Below are 15,836 nucleotides of genomic sequence, written 5' to 3' on the forward strand. Positions count from 1 at the left end.
GGGAGATAGTGCTTACAACAACATACTCAGTGTGTTCTCACAAAGTGGGGTCGGGGTGATTAAAGTGTACGCAGTCCATACCACTACCTCAGATGATGTAGAGAGCTTGTTCCAGATAGACCCCCGGCTACCGAGAGCTAGTGCTGAAAGAATTGCTGATGCTTCTTTGGCGATTGTGAAGTCATCGAATGAATTGCCAAGTAAACAGAGCGGACCATGTAATTTTAAATTGACTTCACAAGAAAAGTCCGCCCGGTGCACTAAGCTCCCGTTATGCGCGGGGTCAAGGAAAAGGCTGAACCTTAAGGGTCTATTGTATGCAGCCTTACATTGCATTTCTGCAAAAGGCTATTTCCATGGCTAGAACCCGTGACCACCTCACCACATGACGACAACTTTACCAGTTACGTTAAAGCTCCACTTCTAAAAGCCAAACATTTTAAAGTAAAGGGAAACAAGAAGGTTTAACAGGAATTGGATTTTCCTTGAACCAATTGCAACAAATTGAACATTATAAGGAGAGTTAAAATTAGTTACATAAACCTAAGCTATTGCTAGACATACAAAAGAGCCACTAAAGAAAAAGTTGTCAACTTCTCCATTTATGGTACAGAGCTTGTCAATAGCATTGTGTAGCAAAAGATGGTTAGGAGGAACTGTATCTCCTATGGTTAATCCTCTTCTGAAAACAAAGCCGTAAACGCTGGCTAAGAGCTTCCAACTTTTCAAACTTCTCGCGCTTAGACTTCTTTGTGTTTTCTGCAGCTTTCTTTTTTCTGTCATTCTTTGATGAGTCCAGCGGTTGGCTACCGCGAAGAGGGGTCGCAAGCACATCTACAGTAATCTGCAACTCAAGCAGAAACATGCAACTGTTATACCAGTAAAGCAAAAATACAAGTATGGCAATGTGGACTCAGATCTGATTATCGGAGTGGAGCAGAAGCACAATACCTGCTTGCTACTGGCGGCGCCTATAAAATCTGTGGAAATCTCACCATCACTTCCTAGAGAAGAGCACCTTCCCCAACTCTCGCGATTTGAGCTTGTGCAAGAGTAACAGTCATCATTTTCGCCACTTTGCTTGTCCTGAGAATCAGAATATATCTGAAATTTTGGCCAATAGAGAGGTAACAACTAAAACCAGAAGAATATTGCATTTCTTAAACACTTAAAACTGCCATCAATTTAATATTCCGTCCTTCTAAAAACAAAGGTCCATGTTTCAAGAGCGAACAGATTTTTCTCGTAATATTTTTTGATATCTAGACTAGACTATTCCCCCGTATAGAATGGCTCCGGTTGAGTTAGCCTTAAGCCGACGTCCACCGTCTTCAAGCAAAATTGATCGGGTCTTGAGGTGACAAGGCAAAGTTAAACCCTAAGCCGACGTGAATATTTACATCCGAGCCATAAGGGTTCTTGAGTTGAATTCAACATTTCGTAAAATTTGGTAGCACAAGTGTTTGAAAGCCACTACAAGTGGGGCTTGAACTTAGACGAGAGAATAGAATTTTTTTTTTTCCTCCAAAAGGGAATAACAGATTTCGAATAAAGGAAGAAAGGGAAAAAAAAGTTGCATCAGATATGGAGAAAGCCAAAGAAAGAAAGAGAATACCAGTTGCACGACAATAAATGGACCGCAGCAGGTTCAGACTCTTTGATCCTTAACCAGTGCACCACAGTACAATTACCTTACTGGGTGCCCACACCATTTGTAAGGTCTTAAGAATAGCATACAACACTTAGACACAATCTAGGAGAGGGACCATAGATTCACGTGAAACCAGACACATATATGTGGGTCCGTTAGTAAGGGTAGAAGCAAAGGGAATGGAAGATGGGAATAAGGGTAGAATACGCATGGTGAATAGTAAAGGGGCAGCCCAGTGTACTAAACATGGCGAGTGGTGCACAAAACAAATGGACATTGGGCAGATTTAGACTTAAACTATCTTAGGCTAGGATGTAAGTAGAGGGCAACAAAAGGAAATGAGATCCGAGAAAATCTTTAAGAGAACTTATCAATGTTGGTATGTTGATAGTCCTCCAGCCTCCGGGAACGGTATTTCAACAATTTTTGGCATACTAACAGTTCCCTAACATTATATTTATTATTTTTCAAATATTTTACACCAAACTAATAGATATGAATCATTCACTTCATTATGCTTTTGGGTGAGCACAATAAAATAGGACTCTTCTCAATGAACCTATCTGGTAGAAGTCTCTATCATTCCTTCACATCATCGCAAGAAATATCGCAAACAATGATGAATGAATACCATCGTGAATCCACCTGTGATGTTTATCCGATTCTGTTTTTCACTGCCTACTCCACCTCCTCCCTTTCAAAAGATTTCTCGGATGGAGTTGGTATTCAACTCTCCCTTTATGTGTAGAGGCGCTTGTAAAATTGTACTACTCCGTTAATTTCGTCCTCCTAAGTCAACATTAGATAAGGCTAAGGATCTGTAAACTACTTCCACAGAGGACACCCCGTTTATTTTGTTGACAGCAAAAAAATAACGAACTTTTTGCAAGTTGAATTCTCTGGAAACTAAGAGCTACATAATATTGCAAGTTGATGCCCAGACGTGATTTAATCTTTTCATCGATGAGTCAACACATTTAAGAAAACTGTGCAGAAGCAGAGGTTTACATACCTCTCTTTGTGGAGTGGCATGACCGTTAAGTTCTTCTCCTTCATTAATTAATGGATCCTACAATTAAGTAAAAAAATCAATCAACTTATAGTAAAGCAACTAATCGAGAAAAACTCATTGGGGAAGAGATAGGGGTGGAAGAACATGGAACTTGTCAGTTAAGGAGAATTCCTACATTTAGACTAGCAATTGGGGCAATCTCAGCAAGGAGTTCGCCGGCAGACTTCGCTGTTGAAATGCTAGGTGGCACAGCTGAAGAGCTTGCAGTATCAGAAGTAACATTCCGAAGAGTTGCAATTATCTCATACAAGAGATTCTAGGAATAGATCACCGGCAATAAAACTTTCATCAGATTGAATGATTTAAAACAACACAAAAGTAAATATATATAGTTAACAATCACGTCAAATAGACAAGGAACTACTAGTAACTATACACAGTCGTGTGAAGAATTTATGATCGCTAAGTTAGTCATTGAATTAGTTCCAATTACTTCTCGACGAATGAAGTGATTGCAGTGCAGAAGTTCTAGAGGATGTAAGCAATGTACCCATTTTCTTGTTCTCAAAAATATCCATTTGCTGGCTATTTCTATAAAACTTCACATTACTTATCAAAATTAAAAATAAATTATTAACTTCTTGATCAAATAGAATTTTCTTCTCCTTGCTAATTCATTAGGAATATAATCTTTTTCTTCATTTGACATAAAAGGTAATACGTTTTGACATTGAACTCAACAACAACAACAACAACAACAACAACAACAAAAAACCAGTGTATTCCCACAAAGTGGGGTCTGGGGAGGGTAAAATGTACGCAGTTCATACCGCTACCTCCAAAGAAGTAGAGAGGCTGTTTCCGATAGACCCCCGGCTCAAGATATAGAATAGTAAACAAGGTCGTAATGGAACATGAAACAGGATGGATGGGCTATTGAACTCAAAGAGTAAATATAATTTATTTTTTTGAAAAAAAAAAACAAACTTCAAATCTAGGATAATTAATGAGTTATTTATTCACGTCTAGAAGTATAATTGCAACTGTGAAAAATTACCTCATCCATTCCAGCACTGACCTTTATGTCCCCTAAATCATAATACTTCTCTATTTTACTTTTAGTTGGTGAAATCCCAGGAGGGTGTAGGACATTGTAGAAGAAAATGGACACTGAATCATAATAAAATTGTGGTCGGGAGGAATTGTGGTCACCATCAAACTTGATAATATTTTTATCACCCTGTACAAAGAAAAATAATAGATTACGCACAATTCACCACATCGTAACTTACTCTAAATATATCCAAAAAATTCTGTACCGCATATGATTTATAAATGAGATCAGAGTGATGAGGCTGAACGAACTTATCATCTTTAGCATGTCCAAAGAGAGCAGGAATATATGTTTTAGGAGCAACCTGACAGAATCGGTAAAATTTTGGTACATCAAGATTAATACCCAATCAATCCAAATCATGTACATATCACGGTTGAAAAAACTTAAAACCTGTTGAAATACTCATCTTAGTTATATTATATAGGGGGCAGTGGGGTGCACTAAAGCTCCTGCTATGCTCGGGGTCCAGGGAAGGTCCGGACCATAAGGGTCTATTGTACGCAGCCATACCCTGGCCTACATTTCTGCAGGAGGCTGTTTCCACGGCTTAAACCCGTGACTTCCTGGTCACATGGAAGCAACTTTACCGGTTACTTGGTTATAGTATATGTTTTCCCTAAATTAAATGCATTATAAAACATATTAACTACGTGAAATAAATAAAGCTTTTATCAATTTCAAAGGACAAATTGATTAGACTCGAGACAACCATGAGCTCAGGCACCTGTAAGCAATTAAGTCTCATGATATCAAACTTTGCCTTCTTCTGAATGACACGTCGCATATACTGCACAGCAACCTTTATCTGTAGAAACAAAGAGAGAAAGATCTCACTGCCGGTGTGCGCAAGTACTACCAGACTACCTTAAAACTTTCTTAAGACTACTAATACTATACTTCTTGCCTTCTCCTTATGTTTGATATACAATAGAGAGTTTTGACAAATAATGCAATTTTTAGCTAGAAGCGACACAAATGAAGCAGAATATATGCAGCATGTGTCATAGTTTTCAGCGAATTATCCAGTAGATCCAGCAGTCATATTCTTGCCTTTGATCTTGGGCTAGAAGAGCCAACTGATGAGCTAAATACATTAAACCCTTTCCGCCAAGAAAATAGTGAATGTGCCAAAGAAAAAAATCATTTTGAACCCATAATTTGGTCCTCTTCTTTCCTCATGTATCTGTAGGACAAACTAAACCTGGAAGCAAACCACATTTCACATGCAAAACAAATTGACCAAGTGAATATATACAAAATATAACGGCATAAAACCCACAAGATAGTAATGCATACACAAATTGATGTCACACCAAATGATTTCTTTTTAACCTCCATTTCTAAGAAACAATTTTTAAGTATGCAAGTACTTGTTTAAGATCATGTTATAGATGTCCATCTACAGAAAAGAAGGGGATCCATACAGTGAATTTAGGAAGTCTGATTTTGTAGACATCTACAAGCTCCATCATTAGATCAAATAAGTTAGAGAAAGCACTGTCCAAGACCATTCCAGCAATAGAAGGATCTTCCGCTCCATATAGAAGGCTGGTACATTAAAAAGAGTTACTAAAATTGTGATCATGGAATTATTTAGAAAAAAAAAAAAAATCAAAATCACAGTCAAACAGTCTTGCTAGGGCATGTGGGAGGGGCATAGTTAGTAATTAGGGGAGCGTCGGGGTGGGGGGTATGAGGGTGGGGGGTGCCTTTGGTTTGTTAGCGTAGGGGATTACTTTATGGGTGTCTTGTTTCTGTAGTTCCATCTTGTTTCATGTTTTTATTATGAATTTGTTTATTACTCATTGTCTTGAGCCAGGGGTCTATCGGAAACAGCCTTGCTACTTCTCCGGAGGTAGTGGTATGGACTACGTACATCTTATCCTCCCCAGACCCCACACTGGGTTTGTTGTTATTGTTGTTGTTGTACAGTCAAACAGTCGGCTAAAATGTAACTTGTCTTTTCCAGAAGAACTTGGACTGAAAATTATGAGCAAATGAGGAATGCAAAGTGAAAATACCTCGTAACTGCACCCATAGATCGCCCCCATAGACCTATGCGTGATACGTTCAGGTTGCTTCTCAGATGTGACACAACTACCTTGAGGTCATCTTTCTGATACGTAAACAAAGAGTTTTTCATATATCACAAGCACAACAAGAACAATGCATGCAAGACAAGGAAAAGGCAGTACCTCATGCCAACCAAGACTAACGTAATCACCATCTGACAAGCCTGAACCCGAAAAGTCAAGGGTTAACACAGTGATGTTTGATGAAAGAAGTATTACAGCTGCCTCATTTGCATCAGCCCTACAGCCGCTGCAGGATCCAGAAAGGAAGTAAAAACTCAGCCTTGAGATTAATACATTACAAAATATGATGCATTTCGTAAATATTAATTAAATACTTAACATACTGTAATCTCCTCACTCGTGGGCTTACACTAGGTTCTTGTTGCTGCTGTCATTGCCTTAACATACTATAATGTATTTGACTATATGAAAGGTGTACAGTCTAACAAGATTAGCGGAGCACATAATTATTAAGTACCTAATATACTATATAAAGTATTGAATCTTCATAAGATGCTCACAACCTAAGAATATTAGTGTTCACGTCAATGAACTAAAAGTCATAGATGCAAACAGTAAACCTGTTTCCATGGCAGTATATAACACAAGGAAGAGGAGCACCATCAGGAAATGATGATGGAGTATAATGACTGCATCGCAAGGTATGGCCTCTTTCATTCTTAAGCTGCAAGAAAATGAATATATCAAACAAAGATAATCCAATTAATTAGAAGACGATGATTACACAAACAAGCAAGCGTGACCACTTTAGGTAAGAGGTGACCATACTTGCCTCAAAGTCTTCTCTTTTGTACTTTCTGCCCCCAAGACTGAACTCTTTCTCCCATAAAAACTGATCTGGATTGTAATCTGCCCTGTAATACGATAGGGAGCAGTTGACAAACCTCTCAAGAACTATCAAACAACTCAAAAGACTCAGATGATAGATTTGACGCTTTATAACATGAGGTTAGAGGCTATTGCATCAAAGACCAAATAAAAAAATGGAGTGGTGATTATACCATAAATCAAGCTGGAGACCTAGTTAAGAGAATTGGGTAAATAATTAGAGAACACGTGGACCTAGGAAAACAGTGGCAAACATACTGCAGTCATATCTTAATGAATAGTAGTGTACATCTTCTTTTTTTTTTTATAACCAAAAAGTCCTTGAGAGCCAGTGGTGCATTGATTGAAACTCGATTTATATCTCCAGGAGACCCTGCAACAATGTCTAAGAAGTCCCAAAACAAAAAGCGGGAACAGGAATATTTGACATTTGAGTAGCAAATTTCCTAAGGTAAAAACATTACAGTTGCTGAAGTGACAATGTCCAGTTCCTACGTTCAAAAGGTGTGATTAACGAGGTCTATTCTTGCTGCTCAAATGAGTTTACAACTAATTAAATACATGCCTTGCAAACATGACCAAACACTAAAATCTTGGACAGCAAGCGGAGGGATGATAGACCAATGATGCAAAACTAGCCTTGCTGCACAGAAGGTCAAGGGACTAAACACTCCCCAGCACCCAGCACCCCCCACCCCCCTCCCCCCACCCATCCTCCCGTACAATTGTATATGATCAGACTTCATGCATGGAAGGTCAAGGAACTAACGTTCCTCAAAACCATCCCTTGCATCCCATGATATATAGTTCAAGAGAGCAAGAGAAGAAAGATAACTCCCTTGGTAACATGAATAGACTGGAAAAAGCTTAGAACAAGATAATAAGCTGATTTCAGAACCTATTCGTGGCTCTAAATATCATGATCACTTGTCTGTGAAACGATCTCCATTCTAAGCAGGCATATATACGAATATCTACACAGCATGGAAATCATACCTACTCTCTCAGTGTATCTTTCTTTCATTCATTTTGCACAACTTTTGACAACAAATGCTTCAACTGGTTCAGCAGGAACAACAAAAAATTCGGCTTCGTAAAATAAGAAGGTCCCCATCTTTGATAGTCTGTTACTGGTTCAGCAGGAACAACAAAACATTCGGCTTTGTAAAATAAGAAGGTCCCCATCTTTGATAGTCTGTCTTTCTTTATTTTTGAAATTAAAAGAAATCTTCTGATACAGTTAAATATACAACAATGTACCCAGTGTAATCCCATAAAGTAGGGTTTGGGTAGGGTAAGGTGTATGCAGACCTTACCCCGACCTAGGAGGTAGACAGGATGTCTTAAATAGACCCTCAACTAGAGAATAAAACTAGTTTGAAGCATTTCGGAAAAGGAAATAACAAAAAGGAAAAAACCAAGACAAAATACTATAGAAAACATGGAACAGTAACTACAACAAAGAATACGATTACTGGAGTACAAGAAGTGACACATAGTAATAATAGTTTAGTTTTTTCAATAGTCTGGAGTACAATGATTTATAAAACTCGATTTTTTACCAATTCAAAGTCAACCCAATCTGAGGTCTATCCGAAACAGTCTCTCTACCTCCCAAAGTAAGGGTAATGTCTGCATACACGCTACCCTCCCCTGACTACGCCGGGTATATTATCGTTGTTGTTGTTGTTGTATAGTTTGATCAAATGCAAGGGGGGGGATATTGGAAAAAAAGGGCACCCCGGTACACTAAAGCTCCCTCTATACACAGGATCCGGGAAAACGGCCAGACCACAAAGGTCTATTATACGCAGTCTTACCCCACATTTCTACAACAGACTGTTCCCATTCCTTGAACCCGTCCTGGTCACATGACTAAAGCTTTACCAATTACGCCAAGGCTTGGGGTGGGGTGGGGGGGGGGGGGGGGGGTACTAATATGGCATGGACTATGCAATACAAACCTACATTACCCAATTAAGCATACAAACAAAGAATCAACAAGAAGTAAAACTAAAACACACAACAATTAAAGCAAAAATTCAATTAATCCTCAAAACAATTATTATACTCACCTTGGTGGACGAATAACAAAATTGATAAACTGATCAATCATACTTCAAAAATCCAACTTTTTTCTCCTCACTCCCCCCCAGGAAAAAAACACTGCAACTCAATGATTTCAAAGTTGACCCATTACTCCTTTTACTAAGTCCTTGTTGTTCAATGCAAAAAAAACCCACAAAAAATGGTCAAAAACACAATTTTTAATCTTCTTGAAAACCTTTGTATTAGTTCTTGAAAATGGCTAAAATTTGAACTGAATCTGTATCAATTCTTGAGATTTTTGGAAATGGGGTTCTTTGGTAGGAAGTTAGAATGTTGATTTTCACAAGTTTATGGGATCCATTGTTGGGAAAAATGAGTGAAAATTGAAGGACAAAAAGGAAAAAAGGTGGAATCTTTTTTGGAAATATTTTAGGATGTGATTCTAAAAGCAAGAAGCTTGGTGTGTTGGCGTGGGGGTGGGGTGCCGGGTGGGGTGTCTTGGGATAGTTCAAGGAGTTCACTACAACTAGGTAATTGTGTTTTTTCTTTTCTCGACTCCGAAGGTCTGTCGGAAACAGCTTTTGTATCTGAAAAATTGCTCACATCGGAATGTTTACGAGTTCGAATACACTTTGAATTTGATAGATGCATTGCTTTGTGAAGTACGTGTCGTGTGTGTATGTCCTTTAGATTTACCCGTTGCTAATTGAATATTGGAAAATGATATTCAAAAGAAACAATTGGTTAATTTTACGGTATTGATTTTGGAATCTGTATATTTTGTGGTAATAGTGGTATACGGACTGCGTGCTTACCCTCTTCACACTCCATTTTATAAGAATATATTGGGTATGTTGTTGTTGTTGTTTCAATAAGTCGAAAATCATGCGAGAGATGTAAATTCAACTGAGATGGCAAGTCAGTTGCAACTAGTAATAGCTCGAAAATCATACGAGAGATGTAAATTCAACGGAGAAGGCAAGTCAATTGCAACGAGTAATAGCTCGAAAATCATATGAGAGATGTAAATTCGACCGAGAAGGCAAGTCAGTTGCAACGAGTAATAGCTCGAAAATCATATGAGAAATGTAAATTCGACCGAGAAGGCAAGTCAGTTGCAACGAGTTTGTCTAAGAGCGCGTTGACGCAGAGATGATTTCTGCCTTTTTTTTTATGAGATACCATTTGTTGCATCAACTTAATAACTCGTATCGTATTTGTTACCAACTGTGAAATTTAAATAATTCGCACGTTCAGTTTCACTAATTACATTTGGATTTGACACGCTATTAAGAAAACAATGATTGATATAATTATTTTACCATATTATTTCTATTAATTGATGTTTAGTATTAGATCTTGAAAAATAAATTTAAAGAATACGTAATTAAAGATAAAGATAAAACATGAAAAACATAATTATCGTTTTTTTTAGATGCTAAAAGTGACAAGTAAAATTAAAAATATATATTTGAAATAGTAGATATTTTTAAATAGTATTTTGATTATTGTTAGACTTTTGGTTTAATATTATCCTATTTATTAGGAAAATATCTAGGAGGCATAGTACACAAACGTGTTTTTTAATTTGAACTTACGTAAAATTTATGTCTTTTATGAGTCTGTATAAGTAGACACTTAAACTTATATATAGTTAATCAAGTAGACACATGCATATACTCGAAATGATTTGTATTATACCACGTAGAATACGTGTTTACTTGTTCAATTTTGTAGAAGCTTAAGTTTACGGTTTTAGTTTATTGAATTAAAAATGAGATATGTGTGACACAATATATAACATATATTTAATTTTGTATTTTAGATATTAGATAAATAAATATGAATGGACCCAAATTGGCCAATTTCTCATGGTACAAAAGTGAGATTGTTTTATTTGATTTTAATAATTAAAGCACCACATTGTAATCCAAGGCTGTGTACAATAGACCCTTATGATCTGGCGTTTTAACGGACTCCATGTATAGCGAAAACTTTAGTGCATCGGTCTGACATTTTCGCGGACTCCGTATATTGCAGAAACTTTAGTCACTGGGCAGCCCTTTTAACCAGAAAAATATGCAAGTCCCCAAAAAGGTCTTAGCTTTTGGCCAAATTCAACAACAATATCAAGTACAATCTCCCAATGTGGGGTTTGCGGAGGGCAGAACGTATGTATACCTTATTCCTACCTAGTGTTGTGCGCCAAAAATCGACCGAGGCGTGCCAAGGAGGTTGGGGATCGTCCCAGTGTGATCTGTTTAAATTTTCGTGGCTATTTGGGTAGACAAACGGCGCAAATAATGCATTTTTGGGCCAAATCGGTGTGCTATAGCCCATGATTTCGGGGGTGAGCCCGGGGTCCTGGCGTGCTGTGGGCCAAAAATTGTTCGGGGCATGCCAGGGAGGTTAAGATCGGCTCAGTGTGGTCCTTCTAAATTTTCGTGGCCATTTGGGTCGACAAACGGGCGAAATGGTGCAAACGGGGCATTTTCAAGCCAAATCGGTGTGCTATATCCCACGGTTTTGAGGGTGGGCCGAAAATCAATTGGACCGTTCCAGGGAGGTTGGGGATCATTCCAGTGTGGTTCATTTAAATTTTCGTGGCCATTCATGCAGACAAACGGGCAAAACGGCTCGAAACGGGAAGTTTTCAGTGTAAATCGATATGCTATAGCCTACGATTTTGGGGGTGGACTCGAGGTCCAGGCGTGCTGAGGGCCAAAAAACGATCGGAGCATGCTAGAGAGGTTGGGGATCATTCCGGTGTGGTCCGTTTAAATTTTCGTGGCCATTCGGGTGGACAAATGGGCAAAACGGCGCGAACAGGGCATTTTCAGGCCAAATCGTTGTGCTATAGCCCACGGTTTTGGGGGTGGATCCAGGGTCCGGGCGTACTGTGGGCTAAAAATTGATCGGGGCATGCTAGAGAGGTTGGGGATAGTCCTAGTGTGGTCCATTTAAATTTTTGTGGCCATTCGAGTGGACAAACGGGCGAAACGGCGCGAACGGGGCATTTTTGGGTCAAATCGGTGTGCTATAGCCCACAGTTGCAGGGATGGGCCCGGGGTCTGGGTTTGCAGTAATGACCCTTCAGGTTATTTTCCATATTTATGCTTATCTTCACCGTTTGAGCTTCTCTATAACTGCCCCAAGTCATTTATGACTTGCTGGGACTGAGGGTTCGGTTACCGGGCAGTTCGTTTGGTTTTTAAAGTCAACTCCCTGTTTAGAAGTCTTCGTTGGTTCCAAATGGCCACCGATCAAAAACTTCAGTGAAATGATCTCGGATGAAAATTTCAACTGCACTAGCATATCCGAAATATCGATTTTAGTCTAGGTAGACCTTTGGTTCGGGTTCCAATGCACCCGAGCTCATTTCGACCTATTAATCGAAAAGTCATAAAATCAAAACTATATATGTGGGCCCCACTTTTTGCCTAAACGACCTTGTATGGAAGTTTTGATGATTCCAATAGATTTGAATTGTGGTTTATACTCAAATTTCACTATTGGATCATATATTTGGGTCTCTGATGAGTTCCGAGGGTCAAAAACAAATTTTTGACTTTGCTGTCGCAGGGTACCGCGTCTGTTCGCCGAAGAGGTCTATAAATAAACCCAAGGTCGCGATTTTGGGGATTTTTCTTTCACATTTGAGAATCTAAAACCCTAAATGGGTATGATCACTCGAAATTGAGTCTTGTGGGTGTCTAGGGAGCTTGGTGAACATCTTTATAATGATTACCATCCGGATTAAGTTAAAATTTCATCACTTTATTGGTGAATTTCATCGTTCTTGACCCAAAATCCAATTTATCTTAGGGCTTGATTTAGCCCCAAATTTCGTTTGTTTGCACCCATCAATTGAGGTTTATGCTTCCTTGGTGATAGATGAGCATTGGGTTGACCTCGAAAATGCAATTTCCGTATGTGGGACCTACTTGGGCTTTTTGATGTCATTTTTGGACCCGAAGCACAATAGTGCAATATGGGTATCGTTAGACTCGTATTGATGAGTAGATTATATTTTTGATAGTGTGATGGCATTTTGGAGATTGTGAAGTGAAGACGAGTATATGGTGCTTGAAGTGTGATTTTGCGGTTTAGCCTTGAGGTAGACTTCTGTCTACTCTTCTTCATGGATGATGTATGATATATATTGCGTGTGAATGTGAATGTTAAGATTGATATTGGATAGAATGACTTAATATTGAATATACATATAAGTTTGAAGATTAGATAGGGTTTTGGAACCGTAGGTTGAATTACTTAACACCCTTGTAGAATCCTATTGCCTTCTCCTAGTTTGGATAAATTTGTAGCATGGATATGATATAATGCTATGCTCGGAATATGGTTTTAGTATTTGAAGCATGATTTGTATATTTAGCCTTATTGGGCTAGTGTGATAGTTTTGGAACCGTAAGTTTGGTAGAGTTGATTTGAGTACCCTTGTTTCTAGTCGAAGTTACTATCTTAGGCTTTAATACGGCTTGCTTGACATCTAGAGGATGGACTAGATACCTTATCCTAGTTTGGAGCATAGTATGCCTAATTATGAAAATTATGGATTAGAAGTGGGATCATCCGGCCTACTTAGGTCAAGATTTCTGTTAGCCCTTATGGGCTTAGTTGCGGGTAGTAGACCTAGTTGAGACTAATGAGCCTTATTTATGAGAATTACTTGGTGAATTGATAAATTGTGATGATTTTCGTCGGATTATGATTAGTGGCCCATAGAGATGCATTTTCCTCTTTATTATGATATTTGTCCCCTAGAGATGCATTTTCCTCTTTATTATGATATTTGACCCATAGAGATGCATTTTCCTCTTAATTATGATATTTTGCCCATAGAGATGCATTTTCCTCTTTATTACGATATTTGGCCCCTAGAGATGCATTTTCCTCATTATTATGATATTTGGCCCATAGAGATGCATTTTTCTCTTAATTATGATATTTTGCCCATAGAGATGCATTTTTCTCTTAATTATGATATTTTGCCCATAGAGATGCATTTTCCTCTGAATTATGATATTTGGCCCATAGAGATGTATTTTTCTCTTAATTATGATATTTTGCCTATAGAGATGTATTTTTCTCTTAGTTATGATATTTGGCCCATAGAGATGATTTTTCTCTTAGTTATGATTATTGAGCTTATAGAGACGATTTTTCTCTTGGTCATGATGCAAAACCTATAGATATGAGATTTCTAATAGAGGCGATATGCTTGTTGATATTATGTCTCTTAGATGTGAGATGCCTCCTATATGTGAGATGATTATAGATATGCTACGGTTTATAAATATGATTATTGATATGAGTCCCAGATATGTATATGGGCCTAAGGCCATGATTATGATATTGTGATTATTCCGGATAAATTAATGGGCCAAGGGCCGTGTTATGGTACTGATTAAATATCCAAGAAGTGTTTATCATTGTGAACGATGTGATTGCGATTTATAAATATGACTATGTATATATTTGTATACACAACTCTCTGGTATGGGACGGAGGAAGATGCGGTATGATGCTTATTATTCCATTGATTGAATACTGGTGATGACATGCATAGGTTTGGTATGTCATAATTATTTACCATTATAAATGATGTGATTATAGCTGAAATATGATCTTATGGTTTTTCTTCTTGTTAGACGGTTAAGCTATGTGGTAACTAGTTGTCTATTAGCTAACTATTACACTTGATGGCTAGGAAGCTAATGTATTAGTTAATGAATCTTGCTTAGTTGGAACATGGTAGCTAATGTGCTCAGTTAATGAATGATGTTATTTAATAAAAGATGGTTAGGCAACAAGTAGTAATGTGTTGTCTGGTAATGATTAACAAAAATAGGATGAATAGTTGATAATAATGAATGGCGGATAAATGACGGTTTTGGTCTAATGATGAACCTAGACTAGATGTTAGACGTTGACTATTAAATGAATAGTAATTAGTTGTTATCCCGTGAATAAGGATTATGTGAAGGATAATGTTTAGGTTAATAACTAGAGGTTATGTGATGACTAGCGAACTAGCGGTTTAATAATAATAAATGTTGGTTAGCAAATAACGAGTAATTGGGATGTATTGATAAGATAGACATCTTTACGGTTATGAGTATATCGGCTTGCGTCTGTGTACCTATTATATGCCTATATTTATGTGTCGAGAGTTATGATGATACATTGATACCAGACAAGGCCGGAGGATATTATGATGATATTGATACCCGATTCGAGTCCGGAGGATACTATTGAGATAATATTGATACCCAGCAAGGCCGGAGGATATTATGATGATATTGATACCTGGTTCGAGTCCGAAGGATACTATTGAGATGATATTGATACCCGGCAAGGACGGAGGATAGTATGATGATATTGATATCCGCTTTGAGTCCGAAGGATACTATTGAGATGATATTGATACCGGCAAAGCTGGAGGATATTGTGATAATATTGATACTTGGTTTGAGACCGGAGGATACTATTGAGATGATATTGATATCCGGTGAAGCTGGAGGTTGATGACAATGATGATGGTCCTGATGAGGACAGTTATGATACATTGTGATTTTGATGGTTATTTTGCATTCATTTCTGCATGTGCATCGCCTATCACCAGTATGCATCTATGTCTATCAGTCGGTATGGGACAGTTACATAGATATGGGTGAAGAATATATCTTGTGTTATTGTTTGTTGATTGAACCTTCCGAGTCTGTGGCAGTGGGGGTACGCATAGGCTCGACTAGGTATTTGGTTGTCCGGAGTAGCTGGTTATTTATGATGTTATTGATATTGTTATTATTATGGTTATGATCATTATTATGGCTAGCTTATGACAGATTGGTCATGGATCTGGTATTGGGATTGAGGTACGTCTTCGACCTTTGCTATCTTATGATTACATTACTATACACGATTATTCTATGTCTAGCCATATGGATTAGAAATCCTGAGTATGTTGGTATTGAATCCTGATAGTATTATAATGAGGTCTTAAAATGAGAACATGACTATTTAGGTTATGTTTGAGATGACCTCCTGTTTATATATATATAT

At 37.9% G+C, this 15,836-nt stretch overlaps 1 protein-coding gene across 3 annotated transcripts; it reads right to left on the reverse strand.

Moving 5' to 3' along the window:
• Positions 1 to 463: 463 nt before the first annotated feature.
• LOC107870087 lies at positions 464 to 9,292 on the reverse strand. Of its 3 annotated transcripts, none has more exons than XM_016716493.2 (13): positions 8,780 to 9,292; positions 6,649 to 6,730; positions 6,437 to 6,540; positions 5,976 to 6,102; positions 5,802 to 5,896; positions 5,205 to 5,328; positions 4,505 to 4,585; positions 3,983 to 4,081; positions 3,721 to 3,903; positions 2,839 to 2,979; positions 2,664 to 2,720; positions 952 to 1,086; positions 464 to 844 (listed from the first exon to the last, which is right to left on the reverse strand). In XM_016716493.2, exons 1-13 carry the CDS (start codon positions 8,818 to 8,820, stop codon positions 647 to 649), a joined length of 1,467 nt encoding a protein of 488 aa, XP_016571979.1. In that variant the 5' UTR covers positions 8,821 to 9,292; the 3' UTR covers positions 464 to 646. The 3 variants fall into 3 exon arrangements, with proteins under 3 accessions (XP_016571979.1, XP_016571980.1, XP_047268338.1); XM_016716494.2 differs by having other exon boundaries at positions 3,742 to 3,903; positions 8,780 to 9,260; XM_047412382.1 differs by lacking the exon at positions 2,839 to 2,979 and having other exon boundaries at positions 8,780 to 9,260.
• Between the last annotated feature and the right edge of the window lie 6,544 nt (positions 9,293 to 15,836).

Source organism: Capsicum annuum, chromosome 5 (genome assembly GCF_002878395.1).
Source record: "Capsicum annuum cultivar UCD-10X-F1 chromosome 5, UCD10Xv1.1, whole genome shotgun sequence".
Lineage (NCBI taxonomy): Eukaryota > Viridiplantae > Streptophyta > Magnoliopsida > Solanales > Solanaceae > Capsicum > Capsicum annuum.

Excerpts from the sequence above, each read along its gene's own strand:
- LOC107870087 (XM_016716493.2), bottom strand. The coding sequence starts at position 8,820 with ATGATTGATCAGTTTATCAATTTTGTTATTCGTCCACCAAG. Across the intron at positions 2,721-2,838 it reads CCCCAATTGCTAGTCTAAAT|GATCCATTAATTAATGAAGG; the intron begins GTAGGAATTCTC and ends ACTTAATTGTAG. Across the intron at positions 845-951 it reads GCGCCGCCAGTAGCAAGCAG|ATTACTGTAGATGTGCTTGC; the intron begins GTATTGTGCTTC and ends CTTGAGTTGCAG.